Source organism: Pararge aegeria, chromosome 15 (assembly GCF_905163445.1).
Source record: "Pararge aegeria chromosome 15, ilParAegt1.1, whole genome shotgun sequence".
NCBI lineage: Eukaryota > Metazoa > Arthropoda > Insecta > Lepidoptera > Nymphalidae > Pararge > Pararge aegeria.
In genome coordinates this window covers 9,651,283-9,675,331 of record NC_053194.1, presented here as the reverse complement: position 1 = coordinate 9,675,331, position 24,049 = coordinate 9,651,283, and the positions used below count along the sequence as shown (strand labels likewise).

The window sequence follows — 24,049 nt, the reverse complement described above, 5'->3', positions numbered from 1 at the left end:
GACGAGTTTTTTCACAAAAAGCTCTTCTATAATTATTTTTAATTTTTTTTTCTTTATTTATTTCTATTATTTTGTTAACATTAATATGAACTCATTAAAGAAAACTCACCGCCTTGTTGAGTAAAATAAGGAGGCACATCGTCGTCTTCATATAAGCTTTCTTGGACATCGTCTTCCGTAGGTGCATCTCGTTCATTTGCATTCCCGTGTAACAGCTTTAACAGAAACATTGAATAGTAGTTGCAAAAAGGAAATACATAATCTTTTTTTTTTATAAGTGACACAGTAGAAAATTAAAAAAAAAATGTATCTAAATAATAATTATAAATATATTACGACACTAAAAGCGGTCATAGCGTGACCTGATTTTCCAAGCTATGAGCGCTTTTGAATGAGGAAACCTGAATGTTTGAGAATTCTCCATAACGTTCTTAAAGGTGTGAGAAGTCTAGCAATCTGCACTTGGCCAGTTTGTAGTCACAAAGCCCTCCTCATTCTGAAGAGACGTTAATGGGTTGAGATTGATGATATAAAAAAAAATAAACACACTGCCGTCTAGCCCCATAGTATGCTTAGCTTGGAGTTATGGATAATAAGATAACTGATGATTCGCTATGTAGCGATAAGGCCACCAAATTGTATACTTTGCGTTAAATTATTATTTACAATTTTTCTGTATGTTTATGTGGTGTACAATAAAATTATATTCATTCATTCATACTTATAATATTCCAGCTGGGATAATCGAATCCAGTCTTGGACTCAGACAGCAGGGCACTCGCCAATCTGTCGTCATACTTGATAATTATACAAAGATGGCTTTTAATGCTTAGGAGGCAGATGTTTGCGGTGCGAATAAGAAAAGAGCAAAGCTCATAGTACGGGTCCATCTTTATCCTAACATAAGATATAAACAAAGTAGATCACGCGTTTTGTACGCATAGATCTTTTAAATTCCGCAATAGAGATTTTCAGCAATAGAGAATTTCAAGAGAAAGATTTATACGTTAACCATGCATATTATGAAAAATTATAAATAATTTATTTCAATCAAAAAATTCAAAATTCAAAAAAAAATCAAAATTCATTTATTTCAAGTAGGCCTAATACAAGCACTTTTGAAACGTCAAGTCTGTCCGTGTGTAGTGACTCTACCACCGGTTAGGAAGGCAGATTCTACCGAGAAGAAAACGGCAAGAAACTCAGCAGTTGCTCTTTTCCAACATCAAAAATTTACATTTTACATTTTAACATTCATTTTTCTATCTTGTGAGAGATGAAAGCGGAGCCGGATGCTTCCAAGCAACCTTGTCATTAAGAAACTCATCAATTGTATAATAACCTTGCTGTAATAAATGTTTTTTAACACATTCTTTAAACTTATGCATTGGTAGGTCCGAAATTACCTTACCTTATCAATTACATTTCAAAAGAATAGGCTCACATTTAAGTTTAAAACAACCTGTATTTGGAGGTCTCAGTCACTATAAGGCATAGATCTCCTGCCTCAATAAGAAGTGGTTAAGGTTGAAGCCCACCACGCTGGCCCAGTGCGGTGAGAACATTATGTAGAACTCTCAGGCATGCAGGTTTCGTCTCGATGTTTTCCTTCACCGTTGAAAGAAGTGATATTTTAAGGAAGTAGGGATTTTTTTTTTTTTTACTAACGATAGGCCAGCGTTTGACGACAATCATGCCCGTTAGAAAGCAATGATGAGGTCTAGGTTGGAACACGCTTGCCTAGAAAAAGCCTATTCACTCTAGCCTTGAAGGTACTTAAATTATACGTGGCAGGAAACACAGTTACCGGGAGGGCGTTCCACATCTTAGCGGCACGTATCAGAAACGTGGATAAAAAACGTTTCGTGCGTGTTGATGGGATATCAACCACATAAGGATGCCACCGCTCTCGGATAGTAAGGATGACTTGTTACATAAATCCTGTGTGGCTTGAGACAAGGTGAGTTACCTAGCATTAAATCTATCTTGGTATTCCTCTATGTTAACAATAATGATATGTTTTCAGATACATACAAAAAAAGACTGCCGATTCGTTATGAAAAGTCTGTACAAGCTCTGACAATTTAGGTATCAAAGCCGACTATAAAATGTCAACGGATTATTAAGTAATTCAAAAAACTTACTTCATGAACATACTCTTCTATCTTTTGAAACTCTAAATATTGTATTTCAAACTTTGATCTACATTTTTCGTCTACTAGTAACACGAAACTAGATTCCTTGCTTCTTGCTCGCCCTTAAAAAACATATGATTATGCATTAGTGAGGTAATAAGTAAACAACGAATAATTATCTATATATATTATATATCAAAGAAAGTTGTGTTAGTTACACCATTTATAACTCAACCATTTTTTATGATATTTGATTTTTTGGATTCCTCTTAGACCGGAATAGGATAATAAGTATTAAAATATAACATTCATTAAAAAAAATGATCCTCGGGGTACGAAGTTCGCCGGGACAGCTAGTTATATATATAACCTATATGTAAGTCAGGTCGTTTAAATCTGAACTTTATTATGTCTACAACTTCATCAGATGAAATTTGTTTTTCCAGGATATAAATATATCTACATATATATGTTGCTCTGATGAGAGGCTTCCGCCGTGGCTAGTTATCGCCTTAAGAACAAAAACCTGCCGCTAAGCGATTTAGCGTTCCGGTACGATGTCGTGTTCAAACCGGGGTATAGGTTTAATATAACAGCTATCCCCTAACAGGTTAGCCCGTTACCATCTTAGACTACATAATCACATACCAGTAGGTAAGATTGAAAAAAAAAAACAACGTTCTTTCAAATGTATTATATCAGATCATAATATACGCATAGATTTGATGCGTTATGTTTGAATATTCTACCCATTTTCATAATACCGGCATTTTATTATTTTTTTTATTTTTTATTTAAAATAAGTTTCATGTATATTTATTTTTTATAAATAAATATACTACGGTCTACGACAAAACACACATCGCCAACAGCCCCAAAGTAAGCGTAGTTTATGTTATGGTTACTAAGATGACTGATGAATATTTTTATGAATAATATACAAATACTTATAATACACCAATAAACACCCAGCACTGAAGAACATTCATGTTCATCACACAAACTTTTTCCAGTGGTGGGAATCGAACCCACAGGCTCTGAGTCAGAAAGCAGGGTCGCTGCCCACTGCGCCAATCGGCCCTCAAATTATAATATATTTGATTGTAATAAAATGCCGGTATTGTGTAAATGGGTGACGGAAGATAAGAATATAGCTATCACCACACTTCTTGCAGGCTTCATACGAGGCGACTATGGGAATACATGATATGACTGACAACGGGCAGTAGCGTCTTCTATGTTACTACTACGATCTTCTGTGGTAACCAACCTGTCTGCCCAGCTTGGTGATTATGTGCAAACCATACTGGGAGAGGCTTTCAGTCCAGCAGTATCTATAGGCTATATACTTGACTTGACATGACAGGGAGTACCTTATAAGTTTTCACCTTGAGCCTTAGTTAGTGTGCTATTTGAATAATTAATATAGGACGACCACTTGTTTCCCCATCATTTTATATTAATGAAAAGGCTATAGATGATATAATATATGCGAGTGGAGTAGGTGCAGCGGTTGAATCGGTTCAGATTTCGATAAGCTGTTCAAAAACTGCATTAAACTATCTATAGTTACCTTTACTCTGAATATACGATCTATACTCCAATGGCATGTCATACCGCACAACAAGGAGACACTGCGGTATATCCACCCCTTCCTCCAAAACGCTCGTAGAGATCAAACAATTTAAGTTCCTGAAATTAATATTGCAATATTTATCTGTCCTTATCTTGTATTTTTCTGACGTTGACTTATTTTATGCCGTATTTAACGATTGATGAACAGAATTGATATATTCAGATCTTCAATTTTTGGATGCCTATGGTATTGTAGAATTAGAATTTTTATTTTAATAGATTGGGAAATGCAACTAAAACCCGTTTAAATTTGTACTATGGAAGTTACTAAGGAGATACGATTAGAGATATAGTCATTATCTCTCGGAATCACCTCTCGCAAGACAATAAAATTTGTTAAAGTGTTTATGTGGTAAAAGAGCAACTGCTGAGTTCCTTGCCGGGTTCAACTTGGTAGAAACGGCCATCCAATCCTGTAGTCGAGTCACTACAAACAGACAGACTTGACGCTTCATAAGTGAAATAATTGAATTTCGACTTGATGTTTTCAGTAACCAAAAAAAAAAGATCAAATCAAACTTTAATATATATATATTGAATCTAGTATAGTATATATATATATATATATCAATTAGCGGACCCCAGCGACATCTGTTGGGCTGCTGATATGATACCAAAAAATTCATTCAATTCGGTCCACCCGTTTAGGAGGAGTTCAGTGACATACACACGCACACAAGAAATATACATATAAAGATAAATTTACCCATTTCTGAATTTCAAAAGTGCTTGCTGGCTCAATTTCTTGTTGTAATGTTGTTCTCTGGTATTAGTAAAAGGATTAATGTTAAAGCCAACGATAAAATCGTGTTTTAAAAAGCCAAATTCAACAGGATTTACTTCCTTGACGCTCTTCAACAAGTTAAACAGAACCTTAGCTGTAAATCTTTGTTTTGTTAAAATCAACCCAGAGAGTGGCTTCCTCAATTTGTTTACTTTCATTAAAACTGAAAAAAAACTTTACGGTTAAAATGCTACTTCATCTCTAACACTTCTAAGTACTAGTACTAGTAGTACTAGTACCTTGTAACTGTATAGTTCGATTGAAACTTAATGATGTCGCAGAAGTAAGCTTGGAGTATAGCTAATAGTTAAAGCAAGTAATATTTAATTGCGATAAGTTACGATAACTCGTAAGTTATTGTGGTCCGAGAACTGAGCCCGGTCCGCCGAAAGGGAAACTGTAGTACCGACTACGCTTCCGCCTTTTTTTTTTCTCGATCTTGTTTGGAAGAACAGTGAAGCAGAAAAAGACAGAAATTCTTGATCACGCTCAATAATACCGGGTTCACACGGTTCCACTTTAGTTGTTCCACTGCTGAATCGCATAAGATTCGAAACATCTGAACAAACGTTAATTCAAATCGAGGCAACGAAAATAGATTTAATTAAAGATCATCACTATTCTAACTTTATTAATTCAAGTCTCTTGTTGAAAGCGATTAGGCTCGTCTGTTAACTTGTCAACGTTCAATACTCCCATCAATTGTGTATTGGTTACGATGAGCGGTTGTTTTTTTTTGCCATCCTAAAATGCCATCTTTCGTACAAATGTTGAATCAATTTAAATTATACTGTCAGAATATGTTAATTAAAATCCGTTTTCAATATCACGTTAAGCAACAAATGTACTGTAGTCTTTACTGAACGGTATTCTGTAAAAATTCAACATGCTGTGACACAATCTTTTTCTAAAAATATTTTTTAAAAGCAGACTTCAGTTCCTTCGGAGCGAATACCATCTTTTATAAGGCCACGTCGCAGTCGCCTACTGATGCTATAGAAAGTTTGCCAAAATGTGAGAATAACCTGCGGCCGCAAAACTTTGTTTTTTGATACTTACCTCCATTCTGTGTCAGTAATGATGGGTTATATTCTTTCAAAATGTTCAATAGTTGTAATATTTTCTGAGAGGAATGTTGAACAACCTTTTCATATCCACTTTCGTTTGCCATTGAATTAAGTAGAACCACACGAGCTCTGAAAATTTTATTGAACATATTATAGTGTCTTTCACAATAAGTATTTAATAGAATAACAATGTCCGTATGTGCCAAATGCGCGAGTACGATATCAATGAGAATCGACTATTTTAACGTCGAGTTTAATGTGAATTTAATAGTTATATTTTATTATATATTTATTTCAATATGTTATCATAAATTTATTTTTCAATGTAACCTAATTTGTATATTATACGAATTATAAGACAACATATGATAATGGTGCCAATTTTGTTGTAGAACAATCTCTAACTCAAGCTGAACTGACAGGTCTTAAAGTAGTGTCGCCCTGGAAATGGATAGCACTATTGTTGGACAGATAAATTTAGTTTAGCTGAGAGACTTTTGTTCAACAAATTTCGCACCATTATTAATGGGTGACAAAATAAATTGATAATGATAAATAAGCTATTATTATTTATTTTTTACGATAATTATGTACAAGTTACTGATATTGAATTTAGTTATACTTCAAATGTAGCAAAAAAACTGAGGTGGAGCAAAAATTACTTTTGAATTTGCACCATTGTTAAACTGAAATAAGCTAGGAAACTAAAATAGGTCTTTGCAGTGGGTCCTAAATGTCCTGTGTTCAAAATCAATCTTACTCGATGGAATGGGTTATGGCGATGTTAAACAGCAACTCCTCTTGTTCACTCTGAGCCCAGCGTTTTCGCCTCTCGAACGAGACTACATACGAAAGAATGCCGATCGCGCCACCATACGCACCCATCTCGGTTATGGTAATTATCATCGATTCTATCATATTTTTCACTGCCTTTGTAATCTATACAAAATAAATGCAAGGGTCTGAATATAATATTATATACGTTAATTATAACAAAAAAAAATTGTCCGTCTGCCTGTTTATTCAACGAGTGCACCGATTTTGACAGGGTTAGGTAGAGATTACACAACGAGTAACAGAAGCGAATTTTTAGTTAGGAAAACTACACATAAATGAATGAAATAAGGTTTAAAAGACTATGGATCCATCCCATGATATCAAGTCAAAGAAATTAAAATTCTGGTAATTCCATTTAGGTAGTTTGTATCCGTTTTTAAATTTATAGTAGCCAAGTGTGTATAATGGTTAACGGCCACGGACTTTACCTTTTTTTTGTGTTTGTATATACAAATAAAAACAAAAAAATTAAATCATTCGATTTAGAGGTACATTATGTACTGTCTCTAAGACTTGTGCGTAACACCGAAAATCTAATTGATTTGGAGTAAACCACTGCCATAGCTTTTACTGAAAGAAATACAGATATCACATGCAAAATTAAAATAATGTGACTTCTGTCACTTTTTTAACAACGCGTTGCGTAGCGTAGGTACTATGCGCATGCCGGTCTTTTATCTTCAATATAAGTAAAACTTCCAATGTTTTGAATTCGTTTGTATAGAAAAATATGCTTCTTTTGATTTAATATTTTACAGGATGATTCCTTATGATATATACTTATGCATGCTTCAATATAAATCTTTGACTCATTGTATTTTATTGGTTAGTTTATAGTAATCATTGGCCAAGCCAAGCAGATGGTAGAAGGTTGAAAACCATCGCCTTCGCTTATAACCAGAGCTACACTTCGCAGGGTAGGCGCAGCACTGTGTCTATCAAACTGAGATCAGTTTGATAGGTACTGGGTAGGAATTAAGCCTTATGTGCCCCTCAATAACAACGGTTACCACGCTCTTATAAAGGCGATACTACTACTAAATAGTCCAGCTGGGCTAGCACAGTTAGGAGACAAAAATTATATCCCTTGACAAGGGATATAAGTAACGTGTCCACCTGCTAAAGCGCGGAAACATGGAATAGGAGAAGTTTACCCCTGTTAATTTATTACACATATATAATTGCACGCCTCATAAGCGTACCGTTGAGGTGGGTATTACTGTAAGGTCAGTTTACGCACACCGAGTGATTCTCCAACTCAAAATGTCACTTTTTTTATTCTTTATTGCTTTTAAAAGTGAATAAAAATAGACAAACGTTGAGACAAAACACTGTTTTTAACACTCATGATGTTAAATCTCTTTTTATTATTTAAACTAATTAAAAAATTGTTTAAAAATGTTCAGTCTTGGAAGTCTGTGTGTATGTATGTGCTGATCCTGTATCTTGTGGTCACGACAACGAGCGAAATACTTCACTTATAGAGTTGGTTTTTTATATAGGCTTCAGTATTGAGGAATAGAATCCTATTACTTTTCACGGTATAATTAGATGTAGTTTAATTATTATTTACAAATATCTCATTTTTATTGTAATGAATGAGATTATGAGGCGTGCACTTTTGGATTTTTTGGATATTATTTCCACTTGTGCGCTAGTGCTCTGAGAGTTGATAAAGAAGAGTGGAAGAAGATAAATGTATATCCTTTCCCTGGGGATATAATTGTCTCCTACCAATGCTAGCCGTGCTGCAGAGTGATTACGTATCTCACGTAAGTTTTGCGACAGGCGTAAACCTCGCAATAACTGTTGTCAAACAGGGCCTGTCGCAAGATACGTAATCACCCTGCCGGTCAAGTAAACCCATAAATATAGATGGGTAATCATGACAGGGCCTTTTAGCTTGTCGTCGTGGATTTATGTGGTTAGTATGCTATATATTATACCTTCTTTCCGTCTGACTCTGAAATATCAGATTGCCACGGTTTTAATCTTATGTTAGTATTTTGCGCAGTGTCCGGCAACTTAATAGAAACAATAAGATTTTGTAGTTCCCTTAATAGCTCTATAGCTTCGCCTGAGGCAGAAGTCATAACAGGCAATCTGTAATACTGTAACATTTCTCTAGGATTTGTTGAATGACTGAAAATAAAAATGGTTAACATGAATTTATTTAAACCTTATGTATACATGAATATATTTAACCATTATTTTCAATGTGAAAAAGTTTGTTTTTCGTTGCGTGAAGTAGCGTCTTTTTTCAGGAATAACCTGAAGGACACTTATCACACAACTTTTTTTCAGTAATTTCATAAAAAAGAAAAAAAAATTATAACTTGTTATGAGCCAGATATTTTATTAAATTGATTCGCATTTATACAAATGTGCTAATAATATAACAATATTTCTCAAGAAATAATTTAAATATCTAGTAGTTAAATGTAGTTGTGACATGACATGACATGACATGATATTGTACCAGTGGGTATTCCTTGTGTGCGTTACACACGCACTGGATCTGTCACTGAACTCCTCCTAAACGGCTGGACCGATTTGATTGAATTTTTTGATTACCGTTTGGGTGGAACCCTGAATGGTTTAGATTCACAAATAAGCCCGACAGATGGCACTAGGGTCCGCTAGTTTAGATATAAATACGCGTGCATTTTAGATACACTACAAATTTGTATGAGACTCAGACGATGCAAAGATAACTCCCGGCGTCTTTGTCGCCACGAAACGTACAAGAATTACTTATTTAAAATTTTACTAGATAAGATATATTTAATCAAATAAAATATCACTTGCATCAACGATGAAGGAAAATATTGTGATTACACCGGCATGACTGAGAGTTCTCGATAACGTTCTCAAAGGCGTGTGGAGTCCACCAATGGGCCGCACTGGGCCAGCGTGGTGGACTACGGCTTACGGCTCATTGTGGGAGCAGATCTGAGACCCATTCCCTGTAGTTGGCCCGTAATAAGTTCATGTGATCATGGTAATGATGAGAAAAATTTATAACATATATACAGGATATAGCTAACTAAAAAATCTCTTACATAGCAACCTCTCCCATGTCGTTGGAGGTAGCGATGCTGGCTTGAAACGTCGTCTCCAGTTCACGTAATATTTCCTCAACCTTGTTTAACTTAACATTGCCATTCAAAAGGGTTGCTGTTAATCCTGTAATTATTACATAAGGGTTAAGGCAGTAAATGTAAACCGCTGATTATAAAATTTAATTGTTCACAGATTCTAAGAGGAGTTTTAGAAGCACTTGCTCAGGTCCCACTCCAAGACGCGGAGCTGATAACAACCATCCGTCTTGGAAAGCCTCTTACCAACAAACCCAGACCAATAAAAGTTATACTTCGCAATAAATATAATGCTATTAAAATCTTGAAAAATAAAAATAAACTACCTACATCAGTCTCTGTTAAATCGGATATGACACCCTATCAACGAGAACAGTTAAAAAAACTGAGATTAGAGTTAGCAAAAAGAACTAATAATGGAGAAAGGGATCTTACGATTAAGTACATCAACAAACAACCAAAAATCATTGTTGCTACAAAAAACTAGTGAAGTCTCCTATAACTAATTTAACTATTTTATACACCAACCTGGCATCGTTAATGGCTAAATTCGATTTATTCTCAATGGAAATTAAAACTCATAATCCTACAATCATACTTATAACTGAAACACATTTACACGCTGGAATTAATGATAGCTTAATAAATTTACCTAACTACACACTTTTCCGCCTTGATAGAAAAAATAAAAAAGGAGGTGGAGTTGCAGTATATACTCTTATGACACTTAATAACCAGCCCTTTATTGCTAAACTCAACCAATCATTGCATGATGATTCTGTCGAAGCACTTTGGCTAGATATCACATACCAAACCTTTAACCTTATATTAGCTTGTGTGTATAGACCCACTCACTACAATCTTGAAAAATCTGATGAAAATCTTTTTAACAGTATAAAAAAAGCTTCAGGATTTAACTCAAACTTGTTAATAATTGGTGATTTTAATCTACCTGATATAAAGTGGCCTCTTCCGAAAACTGCAGGTTATAACAAGCTACATGAAGAGTTTGTTGAAATAATTACAGACACACACCTTATACAAATGGTGACAAAAAATACCAGAAAGAGAAACAACCAAGAGTCACTTTTAGACCTTATATTATGCAATGATGAGACCCTAATCAGTGAAATTAACTATAACCCTCCGATAGGGAAAAGCGACCATATAGTACTTATGGCTACAATACAATTATTAAACCAAGCTACGAATCATACAACATCTACAAGGCGAGCTTTTAATTATGGTGACTACAGTGTCATTAACGACTACTTGCTTTCATCTGAAATACCAGAAAATGCTTCAATAGAAGACACATGGAAAGTGTTCAAGAATAATATAAATTCAACTATTGACAAATTTATACCAAAAATAAAGAACCGTAAAAACTGCTTAAAAAATAAGCCATGTATTACTAAGGAGATATGTAAATTAACTGACATAAAGAAGAAGCTTTGGAACGTTTATTTACTAGATCAAGATAAAGACTCTTATAAAGAATATCGAACAACAAATAATAAAATAGTAAAAATAACAAGACAGAGTAGGATTAATTTTGAATCGAAAATAGTTGAAAGTGGTCATAAAGGATTTTATGCATATGTTAGAAAACAATTATCAACAAGAGTTGACGTACCACCAGCCCTTATGAATCCGCAAACAAATATAATTGTAACAAGATCAGTAGAAGTAGCCGAAATTTTTGCCAGTCAATTTGAACATGCTTACGTTTGTGAGCCTCCTGGGATTTTACCAGAAGTGCATATTCCAAGAGTACAGGCATCGTTAGAAGACATTGCGTTTACGCCGGTAAATGTACGAAAGGCTATTAAAACTTTTGATGAGTCAACAGCAAGTGGCCCGGATAATATTCCTGCTATTCTGCTCCAAAAGTGTAGCGCTATTGTTGATCACATAACTTTACTAATGAATTTGTCATTTGCAACGGGTAAGCTACCAAAGGATTGGAAAATTGCAACTGTTACACCTATTTTCAAAAAAGGAAACAAGTTAAACGCTGAAAATTATAGACCGATCAGCTTGACAAGTATCTTGTGCAAGGCTACTGAAAAAATCATAGCTGGCAGTATAAGAGAATTTATAATTAAACAAAATATCATAATTCCAGAGCAACATGGCTTTACACCTAAAAGATCTACCGTTACTAATCTTCTGAGCTGTCTTTGTAAATGGATATTAAACTGGGACAATCACCAGCCAACTGATATTATTTATCTCGATTACGAGAAAGCTTTTGACAGGGTGCCAATAAGTCGACTAGTACATAAATTAGAACACCTCGGCATACGTGGTAAACTCCTTATAATATAAATAAAAGATAAAAGACTTCCTAAACGAAAGAAAATTCCGCGTGAGGATTGGCAATGAATTTTCAAGTATTCGCCCAGTACGCAGCGGCGTGCCTCAAGGTTCTGTACTAGGGCCGATATTATTCACCCTGTACTTAACCGATCTGCAAAATGTTTTACATCTTCCTTTTTCCCTGTTCGCTGATGACACAAAATTCTTCGGGAACCCTATGCATCAGCATAAAATGATTCAACAAGATTTGAATGCTATTTTAAAGTGGACGAAGGAATGGCTACTATCGCTAAATGTCAATAAGTGCACTGTTTTACATCTTGGTAGGAAGAACCCACGGCTGCCATATTATCTAGGTAGCAATTGAAAGTGGTGGATACACAAAAAGACCTAGGCGTGATCATTAGCAGTGATCTAAAATGGGAAGCGCACATTGTGGCTATTGTCAGTAAGGTCAACTCTATCCTTTACACAATTAGGAAAGCATTTTTTAATATAAATAAGAAAACCTTCATACAGATATATAAGACATATGTAAGACCTTTATTGGAGTATGCTTTCCAGGTCTGGAGTCCCTATTTTGTTAAGGATATAGAAATGCTTGAAAAGGTTCAGAGACGAGCCACTAAACTGCCAAGAGAATTGAGAAATCTTTCATATGAGCAAAGGCTTGCAAACCTGGAACTCAGCACCCTCAAAAGTAGGCGAGAAAGAGGTGATCTCATTGTAACTTATAAAATATTAAATAAGTATTACAACATACCGAATTTTGAGGAAATATTTTCAAAAAAGAGTAACCCCAGATTAAGGAGCTATGGTCTCAAACTTGAATATCAGCAGGCATCATCTAATCCTTCCAAGCACTTTATCAGCAATAGAGTTATACAAATGTGGAATGCCTTGCCTGAAGATGTAGTGACTGCAGAATCACTGAATCAGTTTAAGAATAGACTGGATAAACATCAAAAAGACAAAGAGCGCAAGAAATTATATAGACGCATCAGCGAAAGCTGCTTAGTCTATTATATAATTATAATAATAATAATAATTCTATTTTGTCCTATAACAGTGACCCTAGTAAATCTGTCCAGATCTACTACTGTTCATTGGACAACATTTTTATAATATTCAGAAATTTAAATGGTTTATAAGAAGCGTCCTACATCGAGTGCGTGCTGCGCGGGACGGCGGCAGTATCGATTCAATCAATTACGGTAGTTCTATGCAACAGAAAAGGGGTCACACACAGGGGTTAGGACTTGGTGGGGCTTAGGTGTGTGGTTAGGACTTGGTGGGGCTTAGGTGTGTGGTTTGGCTTTGTGAGGACTAAAGATCTCTCCCAACAAGGGGGCTTGCATAATCACCACGCTATGCAGTCAAAGTAGATGGTAAACGTAGCACAGAGTACACTACTACCCGTTCTCGTACTATACTACTCATAAGACACCCGTGGTAGGAGCGGTGGTGACAACTGTATTCTGATCTTCAGTTATCACCACGCCTGGCAGTGGAAAATTATTAGATAGAGGATGGTGTATGGTGATATTTCTTTCTTTACCGTCTAAACAATGTCTGACAGAATTTACCTAAAATCCTTGGTTGATCTTGTTTTGGACAATTCCCGAAATGCTTCATTACAAGACGCATTGGATGGTCTTCAACTGCATGATGACACTCATCAAATATAATCAGACTTATATCTTCGACTGCTATGTATTGGTGTGTGAGCATATCGCAGAGGATTTGACTAGTAGCTACAATTACCTGAAACCAAAATGATCGCTCTTTTTAACAGACTAACAAAAGCTAGAAATACCATGAAGATTAGGTTGTATCTGTAAGTTGTGTCTTATTAATTCGACACGTTTTTTTCTTTGGAACAGGATCATTATTTTTAATCCCTGTTTCACTTTTATTGCTTACATAGATACATCCAGGTATATTGTATATTGTCTAGGTGTACTGAACCTGTGCCAGCAAACATCAATGAATACTTAAACTACCTATATGTTTGGTGTGATCTAAAATTTACAAACATAATAACCCACACAACACAGTAACCAATATAAATACCTGATGTTGACTCAACTCCAGGTCCCATTTGCTTTTATCCCAAAAATCAACTTTATTCTCACTACTGAATCCAGCTACTCCTTGGACGGGACACATGAGTTTTACCATCTTTTGCTGAAAGGCATCAAATATAACATTAAAGGAGAAAAATTTTGTTATTATAACATCAATTAATGGATTCTAAAACTAGTTGAGCATGCAAACACATCATATATATAATGTTACATTATAATTTTTTAGTAACAAACCTGTTGAATCACAAGAGGTACAGTGTTGACTAAAAAAAAGCATCGCTTTCCACCTGCTCCCCAAGGCTTCTGCAATGTATCTCTAAGCCTTTTAATAAGCCGTATAGCAATATATGTCTTTCCTGAACCTGAAACATATTATAATTACAGTTGCAAACTGGATTGAAAAAGTTAAACTGCACCAAAAAAGTCAAAATAGACACATTAAAACATGTCCCCCAGGTTTGCGGTGTCTGCAAAGCAGGGCAGGGCAGTAACTTTTAAGTAAACATAAAATTTTGAACTGGTTTCAGCCATTAAACATAAGTGTTAGAATTATTTCGATTCACGTTTCGTTTTTAAACCGGTTAAACAGATACACAGATTCTTATTTATTGCCGCAAGTCAATCCATTGAAATTAACTGATTTTACAAATTTTAATTATTTATTTTACTTATGTATTTATTGAAACAAAGTATAACATTTTTATAGGTTCTTTGCACCCTTAAGCCTTGTTGACTGGTCAGCGCTTAAATAGCAGATTAGATACTTATATACCAAAATAAGACGAAACAACAGTCATCATGCTCGCAATGTAGGTATAGGCGAGAAAACATATTGTTGGTAGTGTATTTTCGCTGGGTTAAACAGTATCAAAACACCTCGCGTAGTTCATAGAAGTAAGCAAATGAAACTCTATATACAGGCTGTTGTTGTATATGTATATGAACATATTGCATTATAATTTTTTTACTAATATGAGTTTTATTTTTGTATTGTATTATTTATTAAGTATACTAAAAAATAATTAGTAACTTATCAGGACAAAGTACATAATAATCATATAATATATACTTGTTATTAACGTATTTAGTTGGATTTTAGTTAATTAAACAATAATTAAAGGTATTTAATATGTATGTAATAATATATAATGTCAGTTCTTTTTGTGATTATTTATGTACCTGAATAATTTTATTCATAAAATTAAGCTTTTTCTATTTAAAAATCTTGTCACATAAGAATTAACACAAATCTTTATAAAAGATGTATAACATGTACCATTTTTGTACTTCGCAGCAAAGTAGGACTTCCGAGCCCCACAACATGTTAAAAAGGACTAGCGCTATATATATATATATATTGCTTAAACCAGTTAATTTAGGTATATTAAACTTTATGAAATTGTTCGCTCAATTAGAATGGTAACCTATTGCATGTTAATCATTGAACCGGTAAAACACAGAACAATAAAATAAATAAGTAATTAACCAAAATTTTCCATTAAATGCAAACCAGTTCTGAGCCCTGATGTAAGACTTGCACGTTGAATCTTTAACAAAATATAATAAAAATTCCGATTTCAAAGACATGAGGGGAAGTCAAAAACTCAAAAATGTTGCATCATACAGAATTGAATACCTTGGAATAAAGAATTGACTTATATGTTATACACAGCAATGACATGAGAAATTGCATTTGTTACCTTTGCACAGCTTCACATACCCTGTGAAGGTGTGCATAGGTAACAAAGATTTTGTTTAGATAGTTATAGCACTGCCACTGCACTTGTACTGTGAGGGGCTATATATATTAAAACATAGGATACTGTTAAAACGAAACAAACATATACCTTTGAGCAGGAAACCTATCTTAGTAATTTATTATTACTAGGGTAAGTTTCCTTTATTTAGGGTAATTTATATTAACTATATGATCAATGTTTATGAAATTAATGTAACATGTTATATTCTTTGGATTATAATCTTTATTTAAGAATAATTCAGAATCCTGGTCAAATAACGGGTTACCTTTGCCTTCATAACAATATTTTACTGGAGTTATAAAATAACTAAGACCATACCTGTAGGTAAATGGATAATTGTATTTTTTTTTACTGCAATTTCTTCAAGTTCCATCTGATATAATCTGGGTATGAATTCCATAAGAGGTTCCTCAAATGGCTCCATTTTAAAGTACAATTAATCTGAAATAACCAAAAATAAAAATTCAATACACATACTTAAACTCCAATTTTCGCATCAGATGTAAACAATCTATTGAAAACATTTTATGGTACTTGACAGTAAAATATAGTAAATAAAACAATTAGTTTCTTAATATAATAAGGGCAATTATTAAAAAATAAATTTTCTTTGTTACGTATATTTTTATAGTTTTTTAATATTTTTAAAATCTCTTTTACATGGTTCTTTTTTGTCAACTCAGTGAATCTAATCACACAAACATTTCACCAACTTTTATAAATTTTTTCTTAACCAGTTTAATTTCTAGTAAGGATTATAATAACATCCGCACTTGGAATAAATTAAATTAAATTTTAACAATACATACACAAATAATCTGTACTTACTGGTTTTAAGATAAGTTACTATATTGTAAATACCTTTTATTGTGACAAAAAATATAATATATCAATTCATACCTCTAAAAAATAATCGCAATACACAATCACACTGTTGTTAAATTAAAATGACTCGAGGTCGACCGATAAAAATCCAACGAATTCTCACACTGATGAATGAAAATTTTAAGATGTCACAATATTATTTTGGTATTTCAAAGGCAAACTTTCAAGTTTTTCTGCGATTTGCAAAAAGAGAAATGTCCTGTGGCCATCTGAGTTCATAGTTTAGGGATGCCCCGATTATTGAATGTTACCATACTAATAAATAAACGAAAAATATTTTATTATGCTTTGAGAATAACAATAAATAACATAATCATAAATTTAGTAATTATATATTCAATCTAAAGATATAATAATACTATCTAGTAAATAACAAAACACTGGTATTAGTTATAATAATTAAAAGCTTGATGATAATTGAAGATATTATAATATCTGGTTTTTCAGCATTGCATAGCATCAAGAAGATATTATTTTGATATTTTTGTGTACGTACGTTTTTTTGTAAAGCTTATAAGCAGATTAATACATTGCCATTGTAAAGTTGTAACATGAAACCAATGAAAATGCTACACGTGGCACGTATACCGCTCCATTGAATAGATGAGTTCCACGTAACTGTACGTGCTGTGTGTGTTTAAAGTTATGTGAGCAAAAGTTTCCAGCACCAGTGTTGCCCGTTACAGGTAGTCAAATAAAATATATGACAAACGATATCTTAATGCACTACAGATCATAATATCGTTAGGGTATTAAACAGTGGAAAGATTTTTTTTGTGTGATATACACAATAGACTTCAAAACTACTGGGCCGATTTTAATCATTTTTGCTTATATAATAGGTTTAGATAATAAATTTGTATGGTAAAATAGAATAGTTGTAGATAGCCCACAATATATTGTATATGTATATCATGTAAGTATTTAAAGATAAACAGCCCATTCCATAAGCGGATGCATTAAAAATAAAAAAATCTACATACCTTTATTATTCAGCCGCCAACCAGTTGGCATTTGCTATAGACCTATGGCTGTAATAAAAAAGTCTTCTGATTTTACAATAGACTAAGCTTGTGTCAATCATTCATTCAACCGTTCACTTTTCATTTCACAATTCGTAGCATTAAGTATTCATTATATTTCTATATGCCAAACTCCCGTTTTTTATTGCAATGCCGGCGGGGCGTCTTGTCTCTTATGTATGTGCATGTAGCAATTAATAAACAGTTAGGTTGTTTATCTGTGTTTTAATTTTCTGATTTTTGCCGTTTTTTGATAAAATATTGATGTAAACTATTTAAGATTTAAATACTTTAATTTTACTAAAAGAAATAAGACGTCTTGTGTGAGTAATTTGTTAAACGGAACCGTGAAAATCTTGTTAGCAAAACTTAAATTTCGTGACAGGTATATTTCATTTAATGCAAATTGACTTTGTTGTTTCTTGTTTATGGCTTTTGTCTGTGCCAACTGGGCACAAGGTACTTCGCCAATGTGTTGTAGATGAAGAAGTATGGAGGGTAGAGGTAAGGAGAGTCATCTTATATGGGAGAAAAGTTGAAAAAGTGTCCAGTGTATGCGCTAAATAACAGTTCAAAAATCCTCCACAATGGCGCTGGTATGGTATGAATGTAGCAATCGTAGATGAATTGAAGTATGCCGAGTTAAAAAATTTAATGTCATTATCGACTAAAGTAGTTAATTATTGAGAATTTCAACAACTTACGTTGTACAAAATATTGTGGTAAATATATCCTTACAGATTTATTATAACCAAACGTGCGTTTAGAGTGATTCAAGCCTACTCTAACAATATTTATATTTGGCGCTTCTTTTAACATTCATACCATACCCTGTGCATCCACCAGCGCCATTGTGGAGGATTTTTGAACTGTTATTTAGCGCAACAACTGGACACTTTTTCAACTTTTCTCCCATATAAGATGACTCTCCTTACCTCTACCCTCCATACTCCATAGGCAGGTATTAAGAATAAGATGTCACTGTCAAACAGTCAGTAGTCAATAAGTACTCAAAAGTTAGGAACCTCAAACCGTACGATGATGACTTCAATTGGAAACAATATTTTTCTAAACTATTTCATGCAACATACATGTGTTCTTCTTATTTTATGCACGATATCAGTTTCCCCTGGGGGTAAAATATTTTTGTTTATATTGTTTACATTACGTGGTTCTGCAGATTAACAACAGTAACATTTTGCAGCTAATGATCTGCATTTCAACGATGGTTCATCAACAGCTGATATCATCGCTGGAGACGTGTTTTTTGAGATAGTAGACCCCCCAGAACTGAGCTATTCCTACCGTATACGGCCAGCTAAGGATTTTGGTGCATCTTTTGTAAGTACTGCTAAAGTTGCTCCAAACAGTATCCTTGATATTGGTTTCATTTGCTGACGCGGCGGATCAGATCTGGGTTGAAGTCAACCAAAATGAAATGAACCAAGCGACATTTTTAGTTTTCGAAAAATATATATTTTAAATTTTAGGTTATTTTCCGAAATTCTAATTAAGGTCTTTTTTTAACTGAATATATTTAAGTACGAATTGAGAGTTCGAAAGGAGTGGAAATTTAATTTGAAGAAGACAAAAATCCCCAAACCCTATTAACACTTCCTCCACTCCATCATTTGATTCAGATAGATGATAATTCCAAAATAGAGCCTCTGTGATGACTTCAGCTTTGCGTGAAGTGCAGTCCCTTTATCCTTGTGACAAAACACTAGAGGAAGAGCAGACAACACCATGAGGTTGATGTCACGGGTCACCGTAGGTCCAGTCTGTGACTAAAATAAATCAATCAGTCTAATAAGGTTCTATTTAATTCACCTTATATGTGACTGTGACAGGCCTACAAAAATAAATAATTTTTGAGGTTTTCAAAGTATGAGTTGTATTTTGTAGGGTTGGAAACTAGGCTGTAGATTACTTGCAATTATTTACCTCATAACCTAAGCATTACTACTAGGTACTTAATGTTAGACAGTTATGTTTTATTTATTTTTAAAATGTAAGCCAGCATACCTATTTCATTTTCATTTAAAATTTATTTAGTGTTATCTTATAATATGTGTTTTCTGTTCCAGAATGAGAGCTTTAATTTTGAGAAGGCACGCTTGGTTCCTACAATACCTTTTCATAGTTGCTCCGATATTCAAAACCAGGACGAAGTCTTTGGCAACATAGCTTTCTCCGAGAGAGGGTAAGCTTTAAAACTTTAATTTTTTTCTATTATATCATATTGACTCATTCTACTTATCAAAATATGGTAAGTAGAATGAGCCAAAGCTAGCCATCCAGTTTTGGTTGTTCTTTATTTAAATAGAGGCAGAAGAGTTCATATAAATTTTTTTCTAGTATTTTTACTTAAAACTCTTGATGGACTTTGGCTTAAACCTATCTCATTCCAAGGGTATTCCCATTATCAACTTATTATTCAATAGGTTGATAATGATGATGATGATTTAATCAGTCAGTCAGTCAGTGACTCTTCGCTTTAATAAATATAGATAAAAAAGTCATATTTCCTTGTTTTTTATTTCAGAGAATGTACCTTTGTTTATAAAACAATGAAGGCACAGTTGGCAGGAGCGCAAGCTGTTATTATAACAGAGACCAATGACAAATGGGATGATGTATTGGACCATCTTATAGAAATGGTGGATGATAAGTATGTTTTACAATTTCTTGAATATAGTTCAACGGGTACATAGCACAATAAAAATACATGTTAATGTATGTTGTTTAGATGGCGACGTGTGTCATAGTATATTTGTTTATGTACATTTATTTATCTGTCCAGATTATGCTATTAAGTTGTAAAATTTTATTTTTTTCATTCTGCGAGAAAACTTATTTGGTGTTTTTCCCAGGAAAATATGTTTACTTACTAATAAACGTATACTGATTTAGTTACACTTGTTTTGTCTTCTTTAAGAAGGTAAAAAATTCAATTGTCCACCTGTTAAAATCAGGGTAAGGAGAGGTTTAACTATGAGTAGGCATGGATATAAAATAATGACTGCGACCCAATATGATTACGCCATAATTTTTTACTGTTAACTTTTTGTCTTTTGCCATTTTATTTCCAACTGTAATAAACGACTGCTGCCCAAACTTGATGATCAGTGGCGTGAATTGAGGGTAAGCACAGGGTATGCAGATGATATAAAATGAAGAATTATAAAAAGTTAAGAGTAGGATTTCTATAACTCTTACAACGACTATCCTTAAGTTTTTTTATAACTAGTTCTGGAGATTTTGTTCATTTTATATCATCTGCATACCCTGTGCATACCCTCTATGCACGCCACTTCAATAATAACAAAATAGTTATTAATAAGGTCTTCAATAATAACAAAATAGTTTTTCATGTGACATTTCTATTTCAGAATGGAGATAGATATTAATATACCTGCAGCATTTCTTATTGGACGCAGTGGCGCAACAATACTCAGAACATTAGCGAGACTGAACAGGTCATATGCGATTGTTAATTTACCAATTAATATGACCCATGTTTCAATAAACCGGATGAACCAACCTCCGTGGATAACTTGGTAACATAGGTATAGGTTCAGAGATGGCTGTAATATACCTTATTCATCAAATACATGACAATAAAGTACTAAACGCATAGAAGTTGTAAGTCGTGCCGGGAGCAGATGTATGCGGGAATTTAGTTTAGTTAAGTTAATATTTTGAAAATTTGATCCCCTACTTAGAATTTATTTCACCCGCTTATCGAAGCCAGCTTTTGTGTGTTTAATAGTTTAACAAATTTCAAATCTTTAGATTAGTTTTGTAAATGCATTAAAGTAAATTGCTGGTTTTAATTACTTTATTAAATATTTCTTTGCTTCAATGTGCGTAATGTATAATAAAGAAGGGATTTCAGAGGAGTATAAAATCTCTTTCCACTTTTTGCCAATTGTTCTATAACTCATATATTATGCACAATTTCATGAGTTAAAGTTATTTCACAAATCATCCTATTTATAGCGTCTCAAAAACTATCCTGTGTATTAACAATGGGCTTTTAAAAGGAATCATTAATGATATTTTTTTTGTGTTATTAGTTTTCTATGATATTGTTTTTACTCTGGGATACTTACCTTTTTTTTATTAGTTGCTGTGTACAAAAAATAACTACTATTATGTACTACATCTGAAATAATTTTTGCAGCCATCTCCTAGACCAATGTTATGTTATGTTCCTTGTTATGTGATGACATTTTTAATTTAGTAAGTAGTTAGTTACGCAGGGATCTGTCACTTTGTGATATTTGAAAAGGACTGTCAGTTGAAGTGTCACAAAACACTGTCTGTGTAACTATTCTATCGTTGCGGCACTTATATTAATGAGAGGTAAAATATAATTACGAAGTGAAGGTTGGTTCAAAGTAATATTAGAAGTAAAAATAGGTTAACTGTGATAGCCTGGACAGAAATCATTTAATTACTTAACCATTTGATTTATTCCTTACAGTTAAATTAAATGGTTAACCTTACAGTTAAGTAAAATTAAAGCAGGCGCCATGGTAAGAGTAAAGCGAGTCAAACTCAATGTATAGTCCGATTCAAAATTTATGTCGTCGCGGAAGTTAACTTCGATTGTATCTTCGTGCAGTCAACTACCGTCCCGTTATTGGCTGATACCGTATATTGACTTCTGCGCATCGAAACGCACGAAGTTCGAGAAGTCATATAGTTTGATTCGGACTATACTTGAGTAAAGCGAAGGCCAAACCCAAACTACCTTCATTTTTGCGTCCGATCTTGCTCAAACATGCCATTGCGGGCGCAGGTAGACGCTATGGGTTGTATTGGATAGAAGTTTTCTATACTCCGCAAAAAGCAGGAGAGTCTGTATGGTGTAATTTATAATTTCTTCAATCATTATATTCCACACCGAATGTTCAATGTAACCTAAACGCACGTTTCGCTCCGAAACTTGAGCATCCTCAGGAGATGTTGACTTTACAATGAATAATTGTTAAGTCACTTAATTTTCATAATATGCTATGGGTTGTCCTTCACTCAAGTCCAATGAAGTTAGAAAATAATAGTATGTTATACCTATTTGTGTGTAACGGATGCTTGTGTTCATTAAAAAAAGACTTACATTGGAAGTTTTAATTGTTGTCACTTTTTTGATACCATCACTTTGTATTGTTTGTATAATAAATATGCAAGCGTGCATTTACTTTGCTATAACAATTATACGCGCAGTGGCGTACATACAAGGTATGCACTAAGCGGTTTGATAAGATAAAACGTAAAAAAACTCCAGTAAGAGTTATAGAAAACATAATGATAGGCTTTGTAAGAGTTATAAAAAACCTACCCTTAAGTTTTTATAACTCGTAATTTTTTTTTAAGTCATCCCACGTTATAACACGTTTAAGGGGGTAATAAGGGGATGACTTTTGCACCTATTGTGCAATTGATGTTTTTTTTTGAGTATTAACTATTTGGTTTAATTACAATAATGAATAAAACTATTTTTGTATTTAGGCAGGTAAGAAAAATCTGCTATAGTAAGAATCAAAAATCGATGTTTTTAATGATTGAATTTTGACGGCCGATTGGCGCATTGAGCAGCGAGCTTTCTGAGTCCAAGGCTGTGGGTTCGATTTCCACAATTGGAAAATATTTGTGTGTTGACAAGAATATTTTTCAATGTCTGGGTTTGTATCTGTATATATTATAAGATTTTATGTATATTATTCATTAAAAATGTTTATCGATCATCTTAGTACCCATAGCACAAGCTACGCCTACTTTGGTGATCCTCGTAGCTTTAGGTTTAAGTTGGCGAACGAAGTTATCACCATTACCTCAACTATGTTAACATATGTGTATGAACGCTTCATAAGTGCCTGTAATAGACCTACATGAATGAAGAATATTTGAATGTGAATTTTGAATTTTGGGCTAGATTGTAGTGGTAAAATAATAATAATAATTCAAAACTATAAGAACTGTAAGTATACATTATTGGCGTCGCGCTGTTACCCTGACTGTCGTCTGGTTATATAAATCTTTTTATCAATTTGTCGCTCCATTGATTAAGTTACGGAACGCCATAGCAAGAGAGTTACCGATGTTCATGACTGAAGGACATGGATCATCACCGCGGTAGGTAAAGTTCATTCACTAGAACTTGCCTCCGATCAAATGTAGTTCCTTATACTATATAGGGGGCAAGTTATAGTTAATGGAATGTCCTTATATCATGCGAAATGGCGGATATAACAAGAATTGTAATTGGTACAAAAGAACAATGTTTTATTTCTTTGGTACCCTGATATTGTACACGCCTTAGCCTGAACATACCTAACTGTCAGCTTACATTATAGTATTAATAAAACTAACTATAATGTGTTGTATATAATCCATTGTTGAAAAGGGAAA

At 33.7% G+C, this 24,049-nt stretch overlaps 2 protein-coding genes across 4 annotated transcripts in view; one reads left to right on the top strand and one right to left on the bottom strand.

The window, feature by feature from the left end:
- Nucleotides 1-17,124, bottom strand: part of LOC120629978 (endoribonuclease Dicer) — a 64,562-nt gene extending 47,438 nt beyond the window's left edge. Inside the window, exons 1-13 of one of the 3 annotated variants that reach the window (XM_039899085.1) lie at nucleotides 17,107-17,124; nucleotides 16,044-16,166; nucleotides 14,200-14,327; nucleotides 13,952-14,065; nucleotides 13,465-13,642; nucleotides 9,521-9,644; nucleotides 8,405-8,600; nucleotides 6,382-6,560; nucleotides 5,614-5,750; nucleotides 4,477-4,717; nucleotides 3,709-3,827; nucleotides 2,145-2,257; nucleotides 110-215 (exon numbers count right to left, since the gene is read on the bottom strand). In XM_039899085.1, coding sequence (XP_039755019.1) covers nucleotides 110-215; nucleotides 2,145-2,257; nucleotides 3,709-3,827; nucleotides 4,477-4,717; nucleotides 5,614-5,750; nucleotides 6,382-6,560; nucleotides 8,405-8,600; nucleotides 9,521-9,644; nucleotides 13,465-13,642; nucleotides 13,952-14,065; nucleotides 14,200-14,327; nucleotides 16,044-16,149 — 1,741 coding nt within the window. In that variant the 5' untranslated portion in view covers nucleotides 16,150-16,166; nucleotides 17,107-17,124. The other 2 variants (XM_039899081.1, XM_039899084.1) reach the window with 2 other exon arrangements.
- Nucleotides 17,125-18,635: 1,511 nt separating this feature from the next.
- LOC120629918 (PRADC1-like protein) lies at nucleotides 18,636-23,264 on the top strand. Its single transcript, XM_039899001.1, has 5 exons — nucleotides 18,636-18,767; nucleotides 18,837-18,973; nucleotides 19,720-19,835; nucleotides 20,178-20,303; nucleotides 21,025-23,264. Exons 1-5 carry the CDS (start codon nucleotides 18,671-18,673, stop codon nucleotides 21,194-21,196), a joined length of 648 nt encoding a protein of 215 aa, XP_039754935.1. The 5' UTR covers nucleotides 18,636-18,670; the 3' UTR covers nucleotides 21,197-23,264.
- Nucleotides 23,265-24,049: the final 785 nt, after the last annotated feature.

What these genes read in the sequence shown, in the direction of transcription:
- LOC120629918 (XM_039899001.1), top strand. Translation starts at nt 18,671, where the DNA reads ATGATGACTTCAATTGGAAACAATATTTTTCTAAACTATTTCATGCAA. An exon ending in GATATCAGTTTCCCCTGGGG is followed by an intron (nt 18,768 to 18,836) that starts GTAAAATATTTT and finishes AACATTTTGCAG; the next exon opens with CTAATGATCTGCATTTCAAC. An exon ending in ATAGAAATGGTGGATGATAA is followed by an intron (nt 20,304 to 21,024) that starts GTATGTTTTACA and finishes TTTCTATTTCAG; the next exon opens with AATGGAGATAGATATTAATA.